The sequence below is a fragment of the Gymnoscopelus braueri genome (assembly GCF_963280865.1).
Source record: "Gymnoscopelus braueri genome assembly, chromosome: 17".
NCBI classification, from domain to species: Eukaryota; Metazoa; Chordata; class Actinopteri; order Myctophiformes; family Myctophidae; genus Gymnoscopelus; species Gymnoscopelus braueri.
In genome coordinates this window covers 12423992-12447901 of record NC_137617.1, presented here as the reverse complement: position 1 = coordinate 12447901, position 23910 = coordinate 12423992, and the positions used below count along the sequence as shown (strand labels likewise).

The 23910-nt window shown below is 41.0% G+C and overlaps 1 protein-coding gene across 1 annotated transcript in view; it reads left to right on the top strand.

Moving 5' to 3' along the window:
* LOC308104959 (zinc finger protein 385B-like) overlaps positions 1 to 15261 on the top strand; it is a gene marked incomplete at both ends in the record, with an annotated part of 75258 nt that extends 59997 nt beyond the window's left edge. The window contains 6 exons of the mRNA XM_080455597.1: positions 6568 to 6736; positions 11009 to 11148; positions 11607 to 11826; positions 12937 to 13148; positions 13704 to 13802; positions 15040 to 15261. Of these exons, the coding sequence (XP_080311723.1) occupies positions 6568 to 6736; positions 11009 to 11148; positions 11607 to 11826; positions 12937 to 13148; positions 13704 to 13802; positions 15040 to 15261 (1062 nt within the window). The remainder of the gene's footprint in view (positions 1 to 6567; positions 6737 to 11008; positions 11149 to 11606; positions 11827 to 12936; positions 13149 to 13703; positions 13803 to 15039) is intronic.
* Positions 15262 to 23910: the final 8649 nt, after the last annotated feature.

The window sequence follows — 23910 nt, the reverse complement described above, 5'->3', positions numbered from 1 at the left end:
GCTTTCCATAATCACAGTAATCCTTAATCATAATCCATCATATTCAAACAAAATCACTGTATTTTATTAGATATTATATTGATATTATAGCTATTTTCTCCAGCTCCCTGTGGTGCATGAACCCCCCACCACTATTGTGTGGGGTGGGTCTATGATGGACCCACCACGCACAATAGTGGTGGTCCCCAGGTTGCTCTTAGTCAGGATGGTGGTCCCTGGGTCAAAATCAGTTGAAAACCCCTGCTTTAGGGTTAAAAAAAGTGGCATTTATAAAATTGCTGTCCTAAAAGTGTGTGTGTGTGTGTGTGTGTGTGTGTGTGTGTGTGTGTGTGTGTGTGTGTGTGTGTGTGTGTGTGTGTGTGTGTGTGTGTGTGTGTGTGTGTGTGTGTGTGTGTGTGTGTGTGTGAGACACTGCGACTGCTCTAACATGTCTTAATGGCCACAATTAGGAGTCCACTTACTGCTTCATTAAATAGCAGCGCACCCACATAACACACACACCTTCACACACACACCAGCAGGGTTGTGGAACGGAGTCACATACAGCCGTCTGGAATCTACTGATCTAATGTCCAAAAAAGCCAATAAAGACTTGAAAGGTTTTTGCAACAAAAGAAACTGCACCACCGTAACATGAAAGACTGCCTTCATGTATCATCCAAGACTGCACACTGACTATACTACTTAAAAGGATCATTTAACTGAATGGATAAATTACCACTGAGGAATTTACTGTGTAACTTACAGGACTCACAAAGGGTACACGTAGCACAGCAGAACAACATACATCCATCTATCGATCGATTGATTGAACGAACGATTGATCGATGTACCTACCTACCTACCTACCTACAGTACCTACCGACCTACATACCTACCGACTTATCCTCCAACCTACACTTATCTATAGAGGTAAATTTAGCATAAGCAGTTGTGATAAATGGTAAACCATACAGTTTTTTGATTGATTGAATACTTAATTACCAGTTTGCAAAAGAAAGCACAGGAAAGTACAGTTCCATACAAGTCATAGTATGAACACACGTTATTGCCAAGAATGTGCATAGGGTCAATGTGCAGAACTACAGTATGATTAGAATGGGCAAATACAAACTTGTAGCAAATGGCAGGGGTGGAAAGTAACTTATTATAAGCACTGTTATTGTTACTGAGTAGCTTCTTTTTGGCTTTTTTTTTGTTGGTACGTTCTAAAATCAGTACTTCTGTAGGTTTTAGAGGAAGTATTGTACTCCGCTACTTTAGCAAAGGCAGGAATCACAGCGTAGCCTACGGTGGTGCCGTTATCGTACTATCAGGAGGGTATTCTATTTAAAGTTTGTTATGAACCTTTTTTTCCCTATAAGACCATTTTGGAGAAAACTTTCTTATAAAGAAATCAAAACACAAAGATTTGGTGGCCCCCCTCTAGTAAATCTGAGGACCCCTTAGTGGTCCCGGACCCCTTATTGAAGAGCCATGTAGTAAAGGAAACGAGACAAACCTCTCAGTCCAGCAAAGAGATTTCTCACAGCCTCTAGTTTTCCACCTGACTGCTGGATTCTGAGCAGAAACTAGTTTGCCCTGTTAGTTTTTCCTCCTTATCTCCTCCTGCTGATTCATTTTCATTAATCTCCCTCCCTTGGTTTATACCTATTTACATTTATATTGTTCGGAGAAACTTGGTGGAATAACAATGACTCTTTTATTTCTGTGAACTGCTAAACGGGAGACAAGGCGGGGCCCTAACACTAACCAGATGTATCAGCCTAAATGCCCTTCTCTCTGTGTCACCTTGACTCTCTTTCTCTTGTCACAATTAAATGTCCCTTGTCAGGACTCAGGAGTTTTTTATTTGCTCGCAAATATTGTAGACTTTTTGTACACTTTGTGTGTCGTCTATGTAAGTTGCTCATAAAACATGTTGGACAAATTCTGGATTTATTTCGCTCATAGTTTGCATTACATAAATATGACATATCCTTGCAGAGAGAATGTACATTTTGTCACGTTTGAGACTTGAGTTATTAAGACTTTTTAAACTATCTCCATACCCGGTTTTCCCTCAGGTAGGGGGGTAAATACATTTTCTTTTAATATTAACTGCCATTCTCCTCTCCTCTGTGTACTGCAGCTGAGCTGACAGCGCTGTGTCCGGGAATTGGATGCCAGGTTGCAGGCAGGTACCGTTCCCAGCAGGGGGCGCCACTACCGACTAGCTGCTGGAATAGTATTCTCTGGAAAGGACGCTGTAGTACGCCCGAGCCAATACCCAGAACACCTGGTGTGACTGAACTGACTTCTGGTTTTGTGGAGGACAGTTGTAGCTCGTTGTGCAGCCTGGGCATCTGTGTAGGGCTGGGCAATCAATTAACCGAAAATATATAGAAACCGATATTTAGAACCAATAACCAACTTATGGTGATCAAATAATCGCCAAGCAGTTGTTTTAAAATGTATGTGTATACAATCAACATGAATAAATTCTATTACATTTTTTATAATCGACTAAATGGATTAGTCTGATAAACCACTTAACCATGTATTATACGTTGTTCTACAATGGTGGCGTATAACAATAGCGAAAATAGGCAATCTACAAACTCACAACGTGTCGAATCGCGATGCATTGTGAGCTTGCATATCTGCTATTTCTCTATATTTCTTTTTCAATAATCGTATATTAAATTGAATCGAGGAAAAAGTTTTAAATAATCTTTATATTGACTTGAAGTCATATCGCCCAGCCCTACATCTGTGGTGTGCGCGCATGCATACAGCTGCTTGAACCAAAGTCATCCAAAGTGGAGAGGTCTCTCTCTCAACGGTCACCCCTCAGGTGTGTCTTTATTCTGGGATCTGTGTCCACCGTTTGCCTGCTACCCACCTTGAGACACTTTCTCTCCACATACTGCACCATTCACTCTCTGTTGAAGTTACTATGCTGGCACATAGTAAACGTGGAGGCATACTACTTCAGCATACTAAAGGTCGTAACAGTAGTATGCAGATATTTGTCCCTCTTGACTCGGTGGTGCTGAATGGCTAATGCTCGCTGACATTCAGCGTAGCTAAAGGGGTCGTCGGCCGGCCCCCGTGTCTTCCCTGCCGCACACTTTGACCTATATATCCGTCCGCAGATGGCTAGGCTTTTGGCAAAGTGTTGAAGGGGAGACTCGGCCCGCCACTCGCTATGCACATACATGATTTTTGTAAGAGATCACCTTTAAATGCCATGGGTTTTGAATGTGCATACTACAGCAGGGCTCATATACAGTACACGTGTATGCCTGAGAGCTGGAATGGGAGTAGGAACTTAAGCATTAACACTATCCTTAGTGTAGAGCCCAGACGATATATCGGCGTGGCCGATATATCGGGCTTTATTTGACATCGGTATCGGCAATTATGCAGCCGATATGTCCCGATTGTAACCACTTTTCATCCTGCTGTCCCTATTTTGAGCATGTCATGGAAAATGCTTGAAAGTTTGTACGATTTTTGGAAATGTTTAAAATAGCCGATCTACAAGCTCACATTCCTCACAATGATACAGTATGTGTTGTGATGCTACGTGTTGTGAGCTTATTATATAGATCAGCATTTATTCTTGGATAGGGCTTACAGTAAGTGGTTAAATACAATCAAGTTCAGTTTATTTGTGTATTCTGTATTTACTTGTTTGCTTGTTCGTTCATATATTGAAGTTTTAATATTCATAATTACATTTTGTAGCTATCAGAACGTTTTTCAAATTGAATTCAAGGATTTGCAGTTTTGTTTTGTTTTACAATATATCTGTAATCAGTGGTCTAGGTCTTTCCAAAATTGGGAATGTCATCTGCCCACAAGAGTTAGCATACATTAAATTAGAGCTCGACCGATGCAAGATTTAAGACTCTTCCAAACCCACCTTTCTCTTTCATGAAGAGAAAGTCTTTGATTCCCTGGAGATATCCTGTTTGTATCTTTGCTCCATCATGGCACACCTGCTGTGTGTACAGTTTTTTTCTTGCTCATGCTATTCTAATCTTGTCATGGGTGGTTTTAACCTCTGACAGCGGGTGGCGGCAAGATTTAGCAGTAAGAGAAAAAAGAAACCCATCTATTTATAGATAGATGCCACTTACTTGTCCCCCTGACGTTTTTGCTCACATACAAACCACAATTACATTTATTTAATAATTGTGTTTATTAGTACTAATTTAAAGTACAATTGACACACAAAAACGCTGGGATCGGAGCTGGGCTGTAACATGTACGTACGTGCCCAAATAATTCATACAATAATAACTCATGAATACATACAACACTTTGAAATGGGGGGCCTTATACACACATTAATTGTAAAAATGACCCCTTGGCAGCTGTTTCTTATAGGTTACATTTCCTCCTCTCCCTTACTTGTAAGGCCATTCCTGAAGCCAGCCAATGCTTGTTCCATGTCTTGTTCAGTGTTCTATCAAGGAATCACTCCCAGACCTATACATACTGTAATATTAGGGGTGGGACGATATATCGATATATCGATATATCGCGATACTTTCTCCCGCGATAAATAATCGATATCCTCCCGAAAAATATCGATATTAAAAAAAAAAAAAAAAAGTTTGTGATACGTTGTTTTTCCTACTCTGTATTTGTGTAATGATGATTTTGAACTGTTTGGTGCTATTTTATGTGTTTATGAATTGAATACAAGGACTATCGTGATATATCGTTGGTGAATTTTCATGCAATATATCGTGATATCGCAATATATCGATATTTTCAGATATCGTGATATATCGTTGGTGAAATTTCATGCAATATATCGTGATATCGCAATATATCGGCATTTTCAGATATCGTGATATATATCGTTATCGTGGGCCTAATATCGTGATACATATCGTATCGTGAGGTACCCATATCGTCCCACCCCTATGTAATATGTAGGCAATTTTCTTTTACATATTCTATAAAAACATGAATATGTTAATAACACAGTGATCTCCGTTATCATCAATGCGTACGCAACATTGCAGCATTAATAAAGTAATAACTTGAATCTGCCATCTACCACTAAACAAGGGGGGCTGGGCCTACAATAACAAGCCATTTTGTTTCAAAACAAGCCAGCTGACCCCCCTCACCCATTCCTTGTCTATCAAAAAGATTAACACGCACCAATGTCTGTGGCAGCCAAAGTGAATCAATTCAAACAACGAAGCTGCTGCCTGCTGCCTGTTCCAGGTTTGTTATCATCTGAAGTGCAGAGGTTGGTAGTTTCAGTGAGTGCTGATCTGAAAACCAGATTTCTGTCATAAAAATTCATGCGAAAGCTTTTTTTTTTTTTTGATATGCAGAGTGCAAGAAACCACCAGGGTTTTAATGTATAAACTTCAAAAACACTTTAACCATACAAACACAAGATTTTGGAGGGCAGTCTGTAAACAACACAGATAAATTGGATATTACATTTTGCCATTGTGATTCAGTCGATGCATCCACACAGTGATCGGTAGCGTTACATCTCATTGAAACCTTCATACAGTGCATATATTACTGTACTTTTGAGGTCTTGTGACTCATCACAATCATTTTAACCACTTAATCCATTTATATGTTGGCTATTCAAAAATAGCAGATCTACAAGCTTGTACATCTGCTTTTTTTTATTATTGAAAAACATCGAAAACTTTGAATGATTTAGCGTATTCTTTTAGTTTTTACATAAATCTTCTCTTCTGGGGATCCATGGCACAAAACCTTTTCAGATGGGGGTGTACGGCCAAATATCAATTTGAGGGTCCTTGACTTGAAAACGTTTTATAACCACTGCTCTAAGAGACCAATAGCAAATCCTAGATGGACACTGAGTTTATTGTGTGAAAAGTAAAATCATCATCAAGGCCACAGAGCCTTTTGTGCAGGGGGGAGGTGCATCAGTAGAGAGACTGGGGGCTGCATGGCCGCGAGACGCCACAAGTCAAACCGATGCTCACTCGACCACTGCTGTGATGATGAAGAAGATGATGATGATAATGTGCACCCTCCCCCACTCCCCCCACATACATACACACACACACACACACACACACACAGAACCCACCCTCACCCTCTGGGGTCAAGTGCACGATCGCATCATTCTGGCCACAGAAGCACGAGCATCAACCCGACTTGATGCTCAGCCATCTGTGGCACTGCAGAACTCTTCAAAATGGAGATAACCTCACATATATAGTGGGGTCAAGTCCATTGAAACATGTATTGGTGGCACCTCATGGAATTCACCGTGGAAAACATGCTCTCTGTTCCAACCCCCCCCCCCCCCCGTGCAGCATTTTTCCACCATATTGATTCCATGTACAGTGTGATTCTGAAGCAGGCGGCAAGAAATTACAATACCCGTGTAGTTATTGATCTCATGTTATGCTTGAGTGATTTAGAGATTTCAGTGTGGTGGATATTGACATTATTTTCTTTTTCTGTGTGTGTGTGTGTGTGTGTGCGTGCGTGTGTATCTCCATGCATGTGTGCATTCCTTGTGTGTGAATGTGTACGTGCGTGGGTGTGTGTTGTGGGCAGACCCAGGCGGAGGCCCATTACAAGGGCCACAAACACGCTCGCAAGCTGAGGGCCCTGGACACACAGAGGAGAAGACAGAGGAATGGCCACAGTCCCTCGTCCGCTGGGAAAGACAGAGAGAGAGAGAGAGCACCACCGACAGACACGCCGCATCTGGAAGACGTAACAGGTATAAATACATCCTTTTTCTTCCTCTGAGTAATTAGCCATAAGTACTCTGGGTTGTTGCACTGTAAAATGCTCAGTGTTCATTTCACTCAGAGTGTACAAATGTAACCAAAGGGTACTTTTGGTTACATTTTTATATTCTCAGAGTTACCAATGGATGAATTAACACTGTGGATTTTACCGCGTGGCTGCCACTCAGCTGCCTAATTACAAGCTACAGTATTACCTGTCGTTCTATTCATCGGGTCTGTCATACGGATAATTACTGCCGAATGAAAGTTTGTGAATAACGGTGCTATTTGAAGAATGATGCTGTTGGTCGGACAATGTTTCCAAAGCTGTCTGTCTTGACAAGGCTCTCCCTCTCTCAAACCTCTCATGGGTTGCGTTCACAGTATCTGTCAACATGTCATGGGAACACTGACTCTCGTTTATGGTCTGCACAATGAGCGATGTAAAGAGAGAGTGGTGACAACGGAGGTCCAAAATGCTTGATTGTAACATGATTCGCGTTAGACCTCAGATACTGTAGTTTCAGTTAGATGTTAAATTGAATCAGATGATAATATACAATCTTATTCTTTAAACGTCTTACCTTTTTAAAAGTGCATCACAAGCGGTCTGTCCTGCTGGAACTGTACTGTGCTGCTAGTGTTTGCTGCTAATTCCTCTGAACTAGTAGTTTGAATGTGTTGGATGCTTTACAATTAACCACATTTTACTATCAGTCCTGCTGTTGTTCATCTGTTTGTAGTCAGTGATGAAGCAAAGTGATACTGTAATTGGTGTGTAATCTGTCACTAGATGTTTGATATTTACAGCCGATCTACACCAGACTTTTCAAAGCGACACGCACACACGCGCATATACGCACACACGCACTTTTAGATCCAGTCCTATTTTAAAGCCTGCGTATGCGGGGCTCGCATATCTGTGCGCCTGGTATCGTTGATATCAATTGGTTCTTTCCAAACGCGCTGTACGCGCGCAGTAAATTCCACGTGCTTTGAAAAGCCTGGTGTAGTTCTGGCGTTATTTATCATGACTCTTGTTTGTACCTACAGAGGCAGGCTTGTCAAACAGAGAGCCAACAATACATTGAATAACTTTAACATACTTTATTGCAGTTATTATAAGCAATATTCTGTTTACATGCACCAGCACAAAAACATAACGTAACGAGTATACCAAATATGAATAGTATAGCCTACTGTATGGTGTGCACTGTGTATGTAAGCGTAGGCATTAAGGTTTACAAGAGAAACATCAGTGAGCAATTGGCACAGATCAAAAAAGGTGTTTTTTTTAAACCAGGCAGGGGTTAGAGACAGTGGCAGGCGGGTGTCTTTGCTCAGGTAAGTGGATATTCAGGTGATGGTTTGGCAGAGGGAACTCGAATAAAAGAGCTGGCTGAGGGCTTGGCGGACTGGCGAGGCAAGCAAGCAAACAGGTAGTCCTGAAGACAGGGAAACCAGGTAGACTAACTGGCAGACAGGCAAGCGATCAAACAAACTGGCATACTGGCAAAATTTACTGGCGTCAGGGCTTGAATGTGGCAAATTGACAAACTGTGAATGATGGCGTGATGATCTGGCTTTTGGTGCAGGGTGCTTGTAGTGTCGTGGAGATGACTCGAGCCAAATTTGCTGATTGCTGAAGATGAGCAGGTGTGCAGAGAGTGAAAGAGAGAGAGGGAGAGGGAGAGGGAGAGGGAGGAAGAGAGAGCAGGAAGGGAGGGCACTAATAGACAAGTTACCCCAAACACACTATTCACACTCATAAATGTAAAGTAAAGTTTCAATACTTCATTGCCATATAAATGGATTGATTTGAATTTAATTAAGTAAACGAAAACACAGAGACCTCAAGACCTGAACATAGTAAATGATAGAACATGACATTATTTTTTATATTTATTTCTATGAATTGTATTTAGATAGATGAACTACGTTTGATGTTTACCTGGTATCCTAATTACTTAGTAGCAATACATTATTTTTGTTGTACTCTTCTTACAGTGTGTGACTATTTACACTGAATTTACTCTGAAGTTGATCAGGATAAAAAGGTCTACTAAATGCCTAAATTGTAAATCGTGTCTCATAAGACACAAGATAAACAGAAGACAATGGCAAAACCCTAACATTACAATAGCCATGAAGAAAAAAAAGAAAAAAGAATGCACAGTCACTATCCTTTATGGTAGGGCCCATTTTGGTAAAGTTTTCCACTCACAGGATCTTTAACACTGAGGATTTGTCTGTAATACTACAGTGTATAGCCAATTAGTTTGGGTTTAGATAACAGGCTCATAACATGTTATGTTTGCTTCATGAAGGAAATGCTGTCCCATAATGACTTTACTGACAGTATTGACTATACTGTCTGTAAATTTTGTCATGACAGTTTAAAAATAAAAGTGTTTTCTTTCAATTGAGGTAGTTTATCTTTGGGGATTTAAAGTTTGAGTGAAAATGAATTTTTATATTCATTACATGAAAGTGCTTCATGGTACAGTCGTTTGTCACGTCACAGACTTCTCCTAATATTTAAAGGCTAAATGATGAATGATGAAACGGGGACTATACGCGAACGAGGGCTTGCATTTCCATCTGGTCTTTTGTCATACTGCTACACACGTGGCCTGTGAGAAATATGGTTGTGAACCAATTCTCATATGATGACCTGCTCTCTCCGTCTTTTATCATTGATTCTTCTCTTGGCCACTTTCAGTGCCTATCAATTTCCCCCCCCAACCACATAATGACAGGTTTGTTACATGCAGAGGTTGCCATGGTAGTTGATTGATGGAGACACAGGGAGCTGGCACAGAAGAAAATGGAAGGACAGTCAGAATCAGGGGAAAGAGAAAAGGAAGGACCCAACGAGCATTGAGACATTTACTGCGTTAACGAGTACAATAATACGCAGATTTATACTGCCGATTAAAGGAGTAGTTCACCCAAAAAATTACTTATTTTTTATCAATTACACACCCCACGAAGCCTTGAATTCATAGAGATTTTTTTGTTTTTGTCGCATTCCTAAGCCAATAATTTGATGACCGGTGGAGTCTCCGGTAGGAGACTTGCGAAGTCTCCTACTGGAGATCATCAAATGAATGGCTTAGGAATGCGATTATTGGCTTAGGAATGCGGCAAAAACTAAAGAAATCTCAATGAATTCAAGGCTTCATGGGGTGTGTAATTGATAGAAAATAAGTAATTTTTTGGTTTAAGGTTATAATATACTGGTTATTGAAATGGTCATGTACACGCTGTTATCTGCCTGTGTGTAGAGGCAGCCTGTGTGTGGAGGCAAAAATCTAAATATATTTTTTATTGGATCCGAGCACTTGTTTTCTTTTGTATTGTGCCTGTAAAATAAACATTAAAAAAAAATATATATATATATATATTATTAGCCAATTTTTAAGACCAATATTCGAATTTCATTTCTGAGGAATGTTAACAGCCCTAATAAACAATGACGTCGAACGTCAGTAAGCAGGTTATGCACACTTATGTACTCTTGACTAACCAGTAGGAGTCGCAAGTGCAGCAAAAAGATCTGCCTCCCTGCCCAGCTTCCCTCCCACAAACACTGCCGTTGTATTTGTTGGAACGGCTATGCAACGCAAAGGATTTGAACCCCAGTCTCCAGGGTGGCGGGCAGGACGTTTTGGCAATAGTTTTTTTAACCCACAATTCAACTTTTAAGCATGGATTAATTGAAGAGCATAGTAGCTTTCAATAATTTTGGAAGTAACAGATGCCCCCAAAGACCATTCAGAGGTTACAGTTGCCTGGACATGAACAGACTTCATGGACATGTTAAACTATTTGGCCAAATTTCTTTGTTAAAGGTGCTGTACATTTTTTGTTGTTAAATATAGAGTGTTTGTTCAGTTACACTCTCTAGCTCTTAGTAAATGCTAGTAAATACATTTTAAAGTAATTTCATCCAATCAGGAAAATGTTAATGTTCCAGTTCCAATTTTGTCTGCTCATTGTTTTTTTTTTTTTTCTTTGTTTTTTTCTATCACTTCCAATTTAACTTGTTTATCCTGTATCCTGTATTAGTTCCCTCTCCTGATTGGATGAGATTGGTATCCTTACCTGAAAATCGATTTTCTGTTTTTACTAAAGAACTGGAGAGACGGGGGAGACGAGACCCCCTGTTATCGAACAAACATTCTATAGCAATGATTGCAATGATCGTAATCTAGAGCACCTTTAATAACTGTACAACCGTTGTGTCTGTTTGTGCCCAGGCCTAAGCTCCACGCCAGATCCCGCCCAGATAAGAGTGGAAGACATACAGGGGACCTCGTCGGCCCCTGCTCCCGTCTCACAGAGCTCGGCTGTGGACGCGACCTCCGTCCTCTCGCCCACGCTGTCAGTGCTGGAAAAAGTACTCACATTTTCTACTCAAGTAAAAGTATCAATACTGCAATGTAGAAATACTCTGTTACAAGTAAAAAGGCCCATGTTCAAAATGTTACTCGGGTAAAAGTGCAAAGGTATTGGCATCAAAATATACTTAAAGTATCAAAAGTAAAAGTACTGAAGTGTCTACGAATTTGTAGATCGGCTATTTTCAAATAGCTTATATATAAAACACGGCTAAAGTGGTTAATGTATGTTTTATAATATAATAATTTATATCAGTAACTAGTAACTAAAGTTTTCAAATAATTGTTGTTGAGTAAAAGTACAATATTTGCATCTTGAGATGTAGTGGAGTAGAAGTAAAAGTATTGAACATTGGAAATACTCCAGTAAAGTAAAAGCACCTCAAAATTGTACTCAAGTACAGTACATGAGTAAATGTACTTAGTTACTTTACACCACTGCATGCTGTCCTCACAGGAATCTCCCGATTGCCAGCTCTCCGACCTGAAGTCAGACGGCACGCCCGTGGAGGGCCCGGCCCCGACCTCCGACCCCAAAGGCCCAGTCCCGGGAGGTCCAGAGGAAGTGGCCGAGGAAGGAGAGGAGGCGAAGAAGAGCTCGGCCAAACAGCGCCTCCACTGTCCAGTGTGCAAGGTGACGGTCAACTCCAGCTCCCAGCTGGAAGCTCACTACAGTGGTACGTGTCTCACAAGGGTCAAAGGAGGCGGGGTTCAATTTGTTAACCCATTAAGGCCTGAGGTTCCGATTCTACAAAATGTCTTCTAAATCCTAACAGTTTTCTGAAAAAAACGTATGTTGCTATATCAGTGGTTCTCAAACCCTTTCATGCCAAGGACCTCTAAAATGATGTGTGTTTGGCCGCCGACCCCCATCTGAAAATGTTTTGTTCCAGGGACCCCCAGAAGCAAAGATTTGAGTAAAAAATTTTGCTATATATATACCTTGTCGATCTGCTATTTTCGGCAAATGTTTTCCTATTATCACATGCCCAGAAGAGCTTGACACTATTCCTATTTTAGGTCATGACTACAGTGCACCTTATCTCACACATATCAGTCTTCTTGGGATTTGGTTATCAACTAACAGTTGTCACACATTTTAGTACAAATAAATTTATATTTCACTGGAGGAATGCTGCAATTTGTCTTATACAATGGGTACTTTCAGACAAGCCTGTGACCTCCAAAAGACACATTACAGCTTGTATTCACACTTACTCTTCTATGTGACTTTTTTTTAAAGTTTCTTACCATTTCCTCACTAGGTGACTCAGTAGTTCTGTTCTGCTTTAGCCCCCTGGCCCATCGAGAGTGGTACTAGAATGACAAGTAGTCTGCCCTGAAGACATTATTAACGTTTGGGGCATCAAGATCACAATCAAGGTCCTTACGGATTTTCATGACACTTGGGAATGATCACTAGGCTGTCCTGAAGAGATAATCAGGTCATTTAGGTCAATATGACATACAGTAATACTAATAATATTAATCCCCAGTCCTTGGGGTGTTTTTTTGTCACTGTATATTTGCACATGTGTGAAATTTGTCCTAATTGTCATGTTTCAGGTATAAATGGCATGTCTTCAAAACTGCATAGTTTTCTAGTTTCTAAATATAAAGTCTACACCACAAGGCCCATGTTTGCACCTAAGCACTGTCCTCAGTGTGGTTCTGAATCTTTATGACTTTGCACGTTCACTATTGTACTGTCTCACAAAGCAGAAAGGGCATAAAGATGAAAGAAAGAAAAAGTGAATGATGATTTCCCATCTGATCGGTGGACTTAGGTTCGAGGCACAAACAAATGCTGGAAGGACAGAATGGCAGCCAGTCACGACGCAGGTCCAAGTTGACATCGTCACCCCGGCCCGCCCACCGGACGAAGCAGCCAATGGCTAACAAGAGCAGAGCGGCAGGGGCGGGGACGGGGACGTCCAGCCAGCCGTTCCACTGTGAGCTGTGCCAGCTGTCCGTCAACTCAGAGACACAGCTCAAACAGGTAGGCAGGAAGTCAGCTCATTTCCCCCGGTTAGGATACATTGAATTAAGACACTTTAACAGGGGTTAAGTCGTTAAATAAGTCCATTGAAATGGACAATTTGCTAGCCTTATTGTTAAGACCTATGCAGATTGACTCCTACAATGTTTTGTAGCACTGTGTATAGGGCTTAGTTTGTCTTTTTATTCTATATTTTTTGACCATTTTTTATTTGTGTTTGCTAAAGTATTTACCCTACAGTATATACTTTGTTGGACTTCAAATAGTGGAAAAGGCTGATCTACAAGCGATGCGTTGGGAGCTTGTACATCTATTTTCATGTGGTTAAGAGAGAAGATCTAGTATAATGGTGCTTGTGCTTTTCCTGTGACCTTAAAATGCAGTATTGCAGTATTTGTCTTATCGCAGAGGCCCAACATGGCTAAATGAACCAAGAACAAACATTTTCATTTCTACTTTCCAGCTCACTCCACTCGGTCGATACTACTGTTTGTCATTCACAGTTGTCCTCCTGTCCAGTTTACTGACTCCATCTCTGCTTGCTGTCTCTTCCAGCACATGAACAGCAGGAGGCACAAAGAACGTTTGGCTGGGAAGCCGGCCAAGCCCAAGTTCAGCCCTTTTAATAAAGTCCAGCCCAGCACTTTGTTTGCGGTGAGAGCACGACACACACACACACTGGTGGTGACGCACAGGTATATATGCACATGCGCACGCACACACACACACACACACACACACACACACACACACACACACACACACACACACACTGACTAAACCACTTGCAACCTGGTGGCCGTGTCATTATAGGCGAAGATTTTCAAACCTTTTCAAATATTTTCAGTAGAGAAAATGTCAGAGCTATAAGCTCACAACATGTCACATCACTACAAGTTTGTAGTTTACAGACTAACAAGCTCTATAAGTCACGCATCAAAGGTAAGGACATTTTGCTCACTTAACACTTTATCACAGTTTTTGTCATTTGTTTTGTATTTTCCAGTGTTTTCACCCCAGCTTGCCTAATAAGAATACCTATTTACAGAATTGCTGTGGAGAGTAGTTGCAGGTTCCACCAGGATCAGTGAGAAGTTAATTGTCTTGCTCTATGGCACCACAAACATGGTGCATTAATGTACTGCTGCAGCCCAGATTGTAAACTGCAATCCATAACATTCATGTCATACCCGGGATTGGAACCTGCTGAGCAAGCCTACTTACTCAAGGGAGAATTTTGACCTTCAGGCAGTACCACTTGTCAACCAGTAGGTGTCCTACCTGACCACTAAATGTCTCAATAGAAGAGCAGGGAGACCAAATCATGTGTTCATTATAAGATACTCTACCATACTACAGTAGCAACATTCTATCCACTAAAAACAACGATGGGTTGCAGGTACAAACTGCTTGTTTCTCTAAATGTTAAGCTAGTCTCATCTCACTCAGGCACCCCATTCTGGGTTTTGAATCAACACCAGTTGGTTGTGTCAAGAAGAGCATTGTGTTGTATCAGTTACCTGTTTGTTTAAGGCCAGTTTGATATATCAATAGCAGTATTACATGAGTAGCAGTTTGTTATATCAATAGCAGTTTGTTCAAGACCGGTGCCAGGAGTTGCCAACAGTCCAATCATCCTTCTGGGATCTAGAATATTTAAAATATATATATAAACAGGGATGCATCAAAGCTATGGACTGAAATTAGTGTCAGATGTAGTCAGGACATAATTGAACAGCAATTACTCAGTAATGGCTATTGTGACGACTCTTCCCTTGAGTCACAAATCATACAATTGATTGACATGTTGACATGAACAGTAATATTAGTGTAGGCTTACTGTATCTTCTAAGGCTTAGAGCTGGTGTCTGTTTTGCATCTCTCCATGCAGACCAAACTGGCGCTACAGAAGCATTTGTCCAAGCTCTTGCCAGCGGGGTTCCTGGCCAGTGGCCTCAACCCAGCCACCCTGTGCACCATGGCCTCTGGACCGCTGGCCCTGCGGATCCCGCCCGGCTTCTTCCAGGGACCCCTGTTCAGTCCCACGCTCTTTCGGCCTGCTCCGGGTCCCCTGAGGGCCACGCACGCACCCATCATCTTTTCTCCCTACTAGCAGAGAGCCCAGCCTATAGCTATCGTACGTTGTAGCCTGGGCTAGAAAAGCGAAACCTTTCAGCCTTGGCACGGTTAGACTATCCAAAAAGTTGAGCCTGCTCTTGCTCGGGTAAAGGTCAAACTAAAGTATGAGGAACACAGGAACACTACAGTATGCAGTGACAGTGATAGAAGCAGGTCCGGTTTGGCTGGCTCAGGTACAGTATATAATAGCCCCTGGTGTGGACTGCATCCCAGTGCTGACTACAACATCTCAGCGTCACAGTGGAAGGTTCCTGGCTCAGCGTTTCTTCTCGGTAGCTGTTGAGTGCAGCTCCCTGTGGTCTGGACACTTCTGGAGCCATAAAGACAACTGGAACTACTTTTTTTTGTTTCCTGTTCTAATGATAAGACTACAGTAGATCAATGCACTAGGTCTGTGTTCATTTCTGTTGCCAAAACCCTATCTCTTTTTAAGTCTGTCCAGTGGCATTCTGGGAGACAAATTACATGCAGGAGTACTGAAAGTTGCAAGCTGTACACATTTACCTGTTATATTTTTAGTTCCGACAGTTCTTCAAGGCCAAAATGTCAGCCATGTTGGTGTGTTTTAAAGTAGCAGTCTGCCACTTGTTACCTGTAAAACAAAAACAAAACAAAAAACTCACAAAGAGGGATGGGTGTGTTGTAATTGGCTAGTTTGTTGTTGATGCTGGGCAGGGTGCCCACAGACAGACACTGATGGTCCATAAGTAATAACTGAGTTTGATCATCTTAGGATATTAGTTTGTTCATTCATGGGGAAAATCCTGGTCAGTGTACAATTAAATAGTAAATAATATATTTATAGATTAAGCGCTTTCTCCAAAGCTCTTAATTTAGAATGCAAAAAAAGTGTTGCATTTGAAATAGATAGCAATATTATAAAAGATTATAATAATGCAAAAGTATATCAAATATATAAAGTACTGGTACACAGTCATGAAAAGGTGGTATTGGTGTAACTATTCCAAATGATATTAGGGGGCCAGGGAGCACAGGGGTTCTAACTAACTGTGCCCCTGATTACATCTTCTGTTTTACTTATCACAAAAAGCTAATTTATATTATTGTCCAATGAAGATGTTGACTTCATTACTAAGTCCTAATCTCTGTAGGAAGATTAATAACGTTCAAGTGTGGAAGTGATTGCATCTTGGCAGCTATACGTATTGATACGTTGCCTGCTTTTTTCAACATGGATGATGGATCTTTATGTCTCTATTTCCTCTCTATGTGTACAGTGACAATCAACCAGTGTTTTCTTGTCAGAGAGACATGTAAGGGTAAAACATCCGAGAACACTGGTTCTCAACTCTGCTCCAACTGTGACTTTTGCCAGGTACAGTCCTTAATGAAAGTTTCCTCTCGACTCTGTACTAAGCGAGTCCCTGAATAAACGGGTAGAATGAAAACCATCTATATTCTGGCTACCCAAGAAAATACCATAATTGAGAACCATTGCCCTAGAAAGGACCTTTTGCACAGTAGACGATTGACATAAAAGCAGTTGAAGGCAATTAATGTTACTTGTGGTACTGTGTACCAGCATCATGTCGATTTCCTAGACTTAACTTCATGCTGGCACACATTACAGAAACACCATTGAAACAGACACCAAATGAACGATTAGGAGATCTGGTATTCATCCTCTCTGACAGAGAAAGTCAGCACATTGGCTAATAACAAACTCTGTTGTCGGTGACGTGTGCAAACGAAGACTGTGCTGAGCCTAATATACTGTGTAAGTCTAATATAAAGTGCCAGGAGGCTAATGTGTTTTCCCATGAAGCTAAATGATCAGTATTAAGTATCTGTATGTTCTTAAATTCATGTTTTGATGTTCTTAATTTAAGTAGTTAAGATTTACAGAGTTGGAATCGAGAACCGGGGGGAATAAATGAAGCTGACTCTGGTACGATAACTTGACCACAGCTGGGGCCCACTACATGAACGAGGGATAAGGGTTTCGACCAATGAGCTCGACTCACGGGCTTCCGCACGGGGGTAGTTTGTGACATAGACGCATAAAGGACACTACTGCGCATGTGATAGGGCCCCACAACGTCATGGCCCAAACACAGAAGAAGGAAGTAAGTGCTGGGTGAGCAACTTCATTGAAATGAATGGGCTGGGATTTCCGGTGTTCACTCTTCTAGGTCTTATAATAACTCTATGGTTGTAATAGAAAATATACATATATCTTTCAGTTCAGCAACCCAACACAAGGGGCGCCCTTGTTCCACCTGACTGTGTTAGTCATCCTAAGCAATACATATTTTAAAGTAGTTTTTTTAAGTGTTACGTGTTGAAATTCATTAGCTTAACTGTACATCCATTGCAATAATGTAAATTATTTGTTATAAGAAAAGGGTATTGTTGTATATGACCTTATAAAATATTTCTTTTTTCACTTAACCGTTTCTTTCTTTCTTCAAATGAGCGAGTCAACCCCAAACCATTTGCTTTGTTAGCATTATTATTTGATTGTGGTTAAAGGTCCTGGCAGGTCCAGGGCATGTGTTCAATTCCTTAATGTTTCATGTAAAGATCCATACATTAAATTTAATTTAGATTAGACACTTTGCGTACACTGAGCACCACTGTTGTATTTTTCAATGAGATCAAGTCTGTCTTCAACATTGAACATAAGCGTATATTTTGTATCCTAAATACTTAGGCTACATCAACTAGAACCCTTTTTAAATTCAACAACCTGCAACATTACATATTTCACAAAGTTATTATGGATTCTCTATAAAATGAAGAGATTTACAGTATATACATGAGCAGAACTCCTGCAAGACTCCTGCTACTTTTTGTAAATGTTTAGCAGATAATGGGAATAATCTATTGCACTGACGCCCATTTACATGTATGTAAAGATTGTCTGACATTTTCTTAGCAGTATTCAAATTTGTCAACAAATTATTCAGCAACACAACTTATTCCAGATCTGACAGCTGGTAACAGATGATGGGAAATTCCATTAAAGACTTTATTTATAGATTTAGGGTCGCTAAGACTCATCCAGAGGGGCCCCAAAAATGGTCTGATGTCATACTCCTCATTTAGCCCTTTTGGAGCTAGGGTCTATAATGTATGGATCCAAAAGAATTCACGTTTTAGTAGAGTATTGTTGATTCTCCCCCCCTGCATGGAAGATGTACCAATATCACCCGTATTGCCTCCAAAATCATCGGACTTCCCATACCCACACTTGCTGATATGAACAATAAGGCCATCACACGCTTAGCACTTTCAATAACAAATGACACTGATCATCCCCTGTATCGCTACTTTGACCTCATGCCATCTGGTCGGAGATACAGAATCTTAAAGTGGAAAAAGGTTCGTTTTAGCAGGAGTTTTGTCCCCTCAGCCATCGCGGCATTAAACCGACTGCCCCGTCCATAGGAGGGTTTTCTGTGTACAGTGGGGACCTCATGTCTTTGTCTTTGTGATATGTTGTTTTTGTTGTTATGTTGTTTTTGTTGTCTTAACGAACAGACCTTGTGAAGACAATTTTCCCCTTGGGGACAATAAACATTATTATTAATTCAATTCCTGTATATTTAAGTGTTGCAACGCTACGTCCAGCCTTTGAAAAATGAACAGCCACAGGACTAGAGATCACATAGTTATGTATTGTGCTGCGATGTTCAGCAATATGTGTTTTTAATGGTCTAGTGGTATTGCCAATATAGGCCAGGCCACATGGACATTTTAGCATGTATATCACATTGGCTGTAGAACATGAAATAATGCCTCTGATTTTATATTTTTTCCCTGTATGAGTGTGATTGAAAGAAGTAGCTAAAGTGGCATTGTTGACAGTTTCCACACAGATAATTGCCCTACCCTAACCCTAACCGTAACCGTAAGGGGAGCGTACTCAAGTTCCCTCAGCCCTACGTTCCCTCAGCCCTATGTTCCCTCAGCCCTATGTTCCTTCAGCCTTATATTCCCTCAGCCCTATGTTCCCTCAGCCCTACGTTCCCTCAGCCCTATGTTCCTTCAGCCTTATATTCCCTCAGCCCTATGTTCCCTCAGCCCTACGTTCCCTCAGCCCTATGTTCCTTCAGCCTTATATTCCCTCAGCCCTATGTTCCCTCAGCCTTATTTTCCCTCAGCCCTACGTTCCCTCAGCTCTACGTTCCCTCAGCCCTATGTTCCTTCAGCCTTATATTCCCTCAGCCCTATGTTCCCTCAGCCTTATTTTCCCTCAGCCCTACGTTCCCTCAGCTCTATGTTCCCTCAGCTCTATGTTCCCTCAGCCCTATGTCCCCCCATCCCAAATTAGACCCTATATGCCCTCAGCCCTACAGTATGTTCCCTCAGATGAGTCCAAATGAGCTGATGTTTTTGCTCCTGTTTGTTTGTTCATTAACCTGTCTGTCTGTCTGTCTGTCTGTCTGCCTGTATCAGATATATTTTAGCAAGATATCTCAAAAGGTTATAGACAGGTTTTTACACAAAAAAAATCACACATACTAGTCCATACACCGAGATGTGCGCAGATAAACTGTATGCAGACTTTAGGGTTATGCACTCGGTATGTATAGTTACGTTTTGGACAGTGATTTAATCATCAGTCATTTACGACCTGACGTGAATTGCCACCCACAACCATGAGAAGTTTATGCTGTTTACGCCGTTATTCTGACATGCTAATCTAATCTATCTAAAGCGCTGCCCCTCCTCCATGAGATACTCATTAAACAGTCCTTTATAACTTTCTAAGTTTGCAGGCTGCGTCTGTCTGTCTTGGCGTTTTATGGCGTCATGGGTGTAAACGCATGTAACCATGACAGGGGTCATCACCATGGAGTGGTGGACATTTTCGTCAATATTTCATTTTTGCCACGGACATGCAAAATAATAATTTGACCAAAAACACATTGGCCTAGCCCTAAATGTATTCAAATGGACTCCTAATGTGTCATAGGGTCTATTCCAATGTGCTGCACATTTTATGTATGCATTAACTACTGAGCCACTTAACCACCAAAAAAGAAATCCTAATAATTGAGTCTCATCACTACAGATGTGCTTCCATCACACACACACACACACACACACACACACACACACACACACACACACACACACACACACACACACACACACACACACACACACACACACACACACACAGACACAGACACACACACACACACAGCCAAATAACTACTTTTACGGCTTAGTACCATTTACAGTATATCTAGTGTGAGATATGATCTACTGGTCCACACATTTCAACATAAAGTTGATGATGAAATTGACCACTTCTGTAACTGCTCACTTCTCTCTTATTTTATCTTTTTGTGATCAGTTTCCTCCCATAACGTAAAAAAATATGAGATTGTTTCATAAGCCATGTGCGGTACAATACTGTTTTATAAAAAAGACCATAGGGGTCTTGCCCTATAGATTAGCCCTTTAATTTGTATTTAATTGATTGACTGATGAGCTTTCACTACTTATCATTATTTCTTTAATTACAAATATGAGGGCCGCTGTAATTAATATTTCCAGGCTGACTTTTGTTTCCAGTCCACCCATGACATGAAGTTGGTGATAAAATTGCCCACTTCTGTAACTCATACTTCTCTTTTTTTTTATCTTTTGTCTTCAGTTTTCTCCCATAAAGTGAAAAAAGCTGTTTCATAAGCCTGTGCAGTACCATACTGTATGGTTTGCAAAATAGACCTACAATTTACAATTTAGGCATTTAGCAGATGCTCTTAATCCAGAGAGATTTACAATAACAAGGTAAACACATACATCAAATGCATAGAGACAGTGTAGTGCCTCAGTAATAGGATCATAGGTCAACCAAGAACCTAGCATCAGTCTAAACAGTACAATATCAAAAAATAAATGATCTGTACATTGAAACTCAAACTATACAAACTATAGGAAATTACATGTTAACCTTTGCATAAGACTGCATGGTCGTCAAGGCTAGGTCAAGTGCTACAGGCTAAAATGGAGTTTGATGTATTTCAGATTATGGTGGAAAATTGGGAGTGAGTCTGTAGTTCTAACTGCAAAGGGGAGTTTGTTCCACAGTTTGGAAGTCTGGGACGTACAGTATGGAGTGTTGTCCCGGATGTTTTAGGGAAGGTTCTGACAGTTTGCCTGTGTCCCCTACACAGACATGCACACATATGATGTTGAGTTTACATGTTTACAGTTTACATGTGTGCCAAATGTCATGCCTGTATCCACCTCGTAATGATTCCGCACAACGCAAGTTTTAGTTGACAACAAACGTTGTATTTATTGTACACATTTTAGGCTATCCCTTGTCATAAGGCCAAGGGATAGCCAATTAAATTAAATCGGACGTGGCCTTTCCTACATTAAAATTGCCTAATGTGTACGGTGAATGGTGGGTCGACGTCACAAACGTAATATCCAGACTGGCGAGGCGCATCATTGCACCCCAGTGGCGTAACGGAGGGGTAGCAAGCGATGCGGTGCGGGGAGCCACCAGCAGGGGGGGGCCCGCCTGCGCTGATACAAATATTTTTACAGCAAAAAAAAGTTGATTTATATTGGTCAAATAGAACCGAATTAGACCGAATTAACCGAATTAGTACGTGGGCCTCACGTGAAACTCCCGCGGGGAGGCCCCGCGATTCTGCGTTACGCCACTGTTGCACCCCCGTTTCAGAGAACCCCAACAGGTGACCTCACCAACACATTATGGAAGGGACCAATGGAAACAAACTACGCTTTTTTGCGTCATCCTTTTGATTATGGTGGGTCAGATGTATGTTACATGTGACATATGTTTTATTTCGTGATCAATAAAGATATCAATCAATCAATCAATCAAAGGGCTATATGTGATCCTGAAGGAACAGGGCTGAGGGAACATAAAGCTGAGGGAACATAGGGTCTAATTTGGGATTGGGGAACATAGGGCTGAGGGAACATAGGGTCTAATTTGGATGAAAAACAATTTGTTAGGTATTGAGGGAACATACTGTAGGGCTGAGGGAACTTAAGGCTGAGGGAACATAAGGAAGTGAAGGTGCTGGGTTGGGGCATGTCTGCCCTCACCAGGATATTGTGTAGATTGGGGGGCCTCTTGTGTACCACATGGGGGGGGGGGGGGGGGCTGAAGACAACATTTTTTAAGTGCAGGATCAATGATGTATCAATGTTTCGCAATCGCTAGCTCAAAGTCTTACAGGGGAGTAGTCAATAGCACAGAATGCTCTCAATGTCAGTCTGTTTTGGGTTTCTGGTGTCAAGGCACTCAGTTAGAGACATATTTGAAAAACGTGATGATGCATTTTGTATCCATTCTTGTTTGTACCCTCTCTTCCTGAATCTGTCCTCGAGGTCCATTGCTCGGATGTTGTAGTCTTCGTCAGCATTGCAGATCCGTCTGATACGGTTGAACTGTGAGATCGGGAGGTTCCTTTTGAGAAAAAGAGGGTGGTATGAATCACCATGGAGGAGGGAGTTTCTGTCTGTAGGTTTTCTATACAGATTGTTTTTAAACTATTGTTGTCCTTGATAACTAAAATGTCCAAAAAGTTCATATCTTTTTTGTTTGCAGACATGGTGAATTGCAGGTGTGTATTTTGTGAATTCATGAACCAGTGAAAATCATGTAATATTGGCCTCTGTTCCTGACCAAATGACAAACACATTGTCCAGGTACCGTTTCCAATTAGAAATGTAGGCCTACTGCATGAATGGATTTACCTGATTGTTAAAGATCACTTCTGGTTCAAAGAATCCCACATACAGCGAGGCAAAGCTCGGGGACATCCTAGACCCCATGGCCAGTCCTGAGATCTGCTGCTGCAGATAGAAAGTGTTGCCAGATAAGAAGTAGTTTGAAGTGAGCACTTCCTTGATGAGCCCTACTATAGCCTACACATTCTGTGCTTGGGTAACAGTCAGAACAACAAAAAAAAAGTACATTGGTAATTTGGTATATAATGATTCATTGTCCATACAGTAGTTACCAAAACATGTGTGTCCTCGATCTGAGCAATTGCTTTAATGATTTTAATGAACTCCATAGTCTCTGGTGTATAGCGGTGTATGTATTTTATATAGCACCATGTTGCCGTCTAATGGTACATTTTGGACAGTCCCTGCATTCAATTAAAAAGTGATGTAATTGCCAATTATGCTTTATATGCATTCATTAAATTCTGCATCTAAAGACATTGTGAGGGAGCTCTCCAGTTGGCTTGGGGGAGAGTTGACCCTATGAATAAACAAATGCAATGTCTTTGTAGTGCAATAAACAAACAAGCATTTTGAAGAACATCTTATTTTTTTCCTCTTTTAAAATATACTCGGGTCATGTAAGTGTAACATCGTTTTCACACACCCACCCTCTCGTTGCCTCTTGTATTTCCCTGTTTCATACAGAAGTAACTATTAGCTCGCTGTGTATTGGAAGTAGAAAGGTTATTCTGAAGAGGCAGAGCAGAGCCGTTCATCACAGCAGAGGATGGGGCCCAATCTGCTCTATGTGCTCCTCTGTGAGTATATTACTATTACTATTATTGGACTAGTTTTTGAACCATTATAATGAAGGAGAGGGAATATGTGGCTGTACTTAAACTACATCATTATGTTAAAGCAGCAC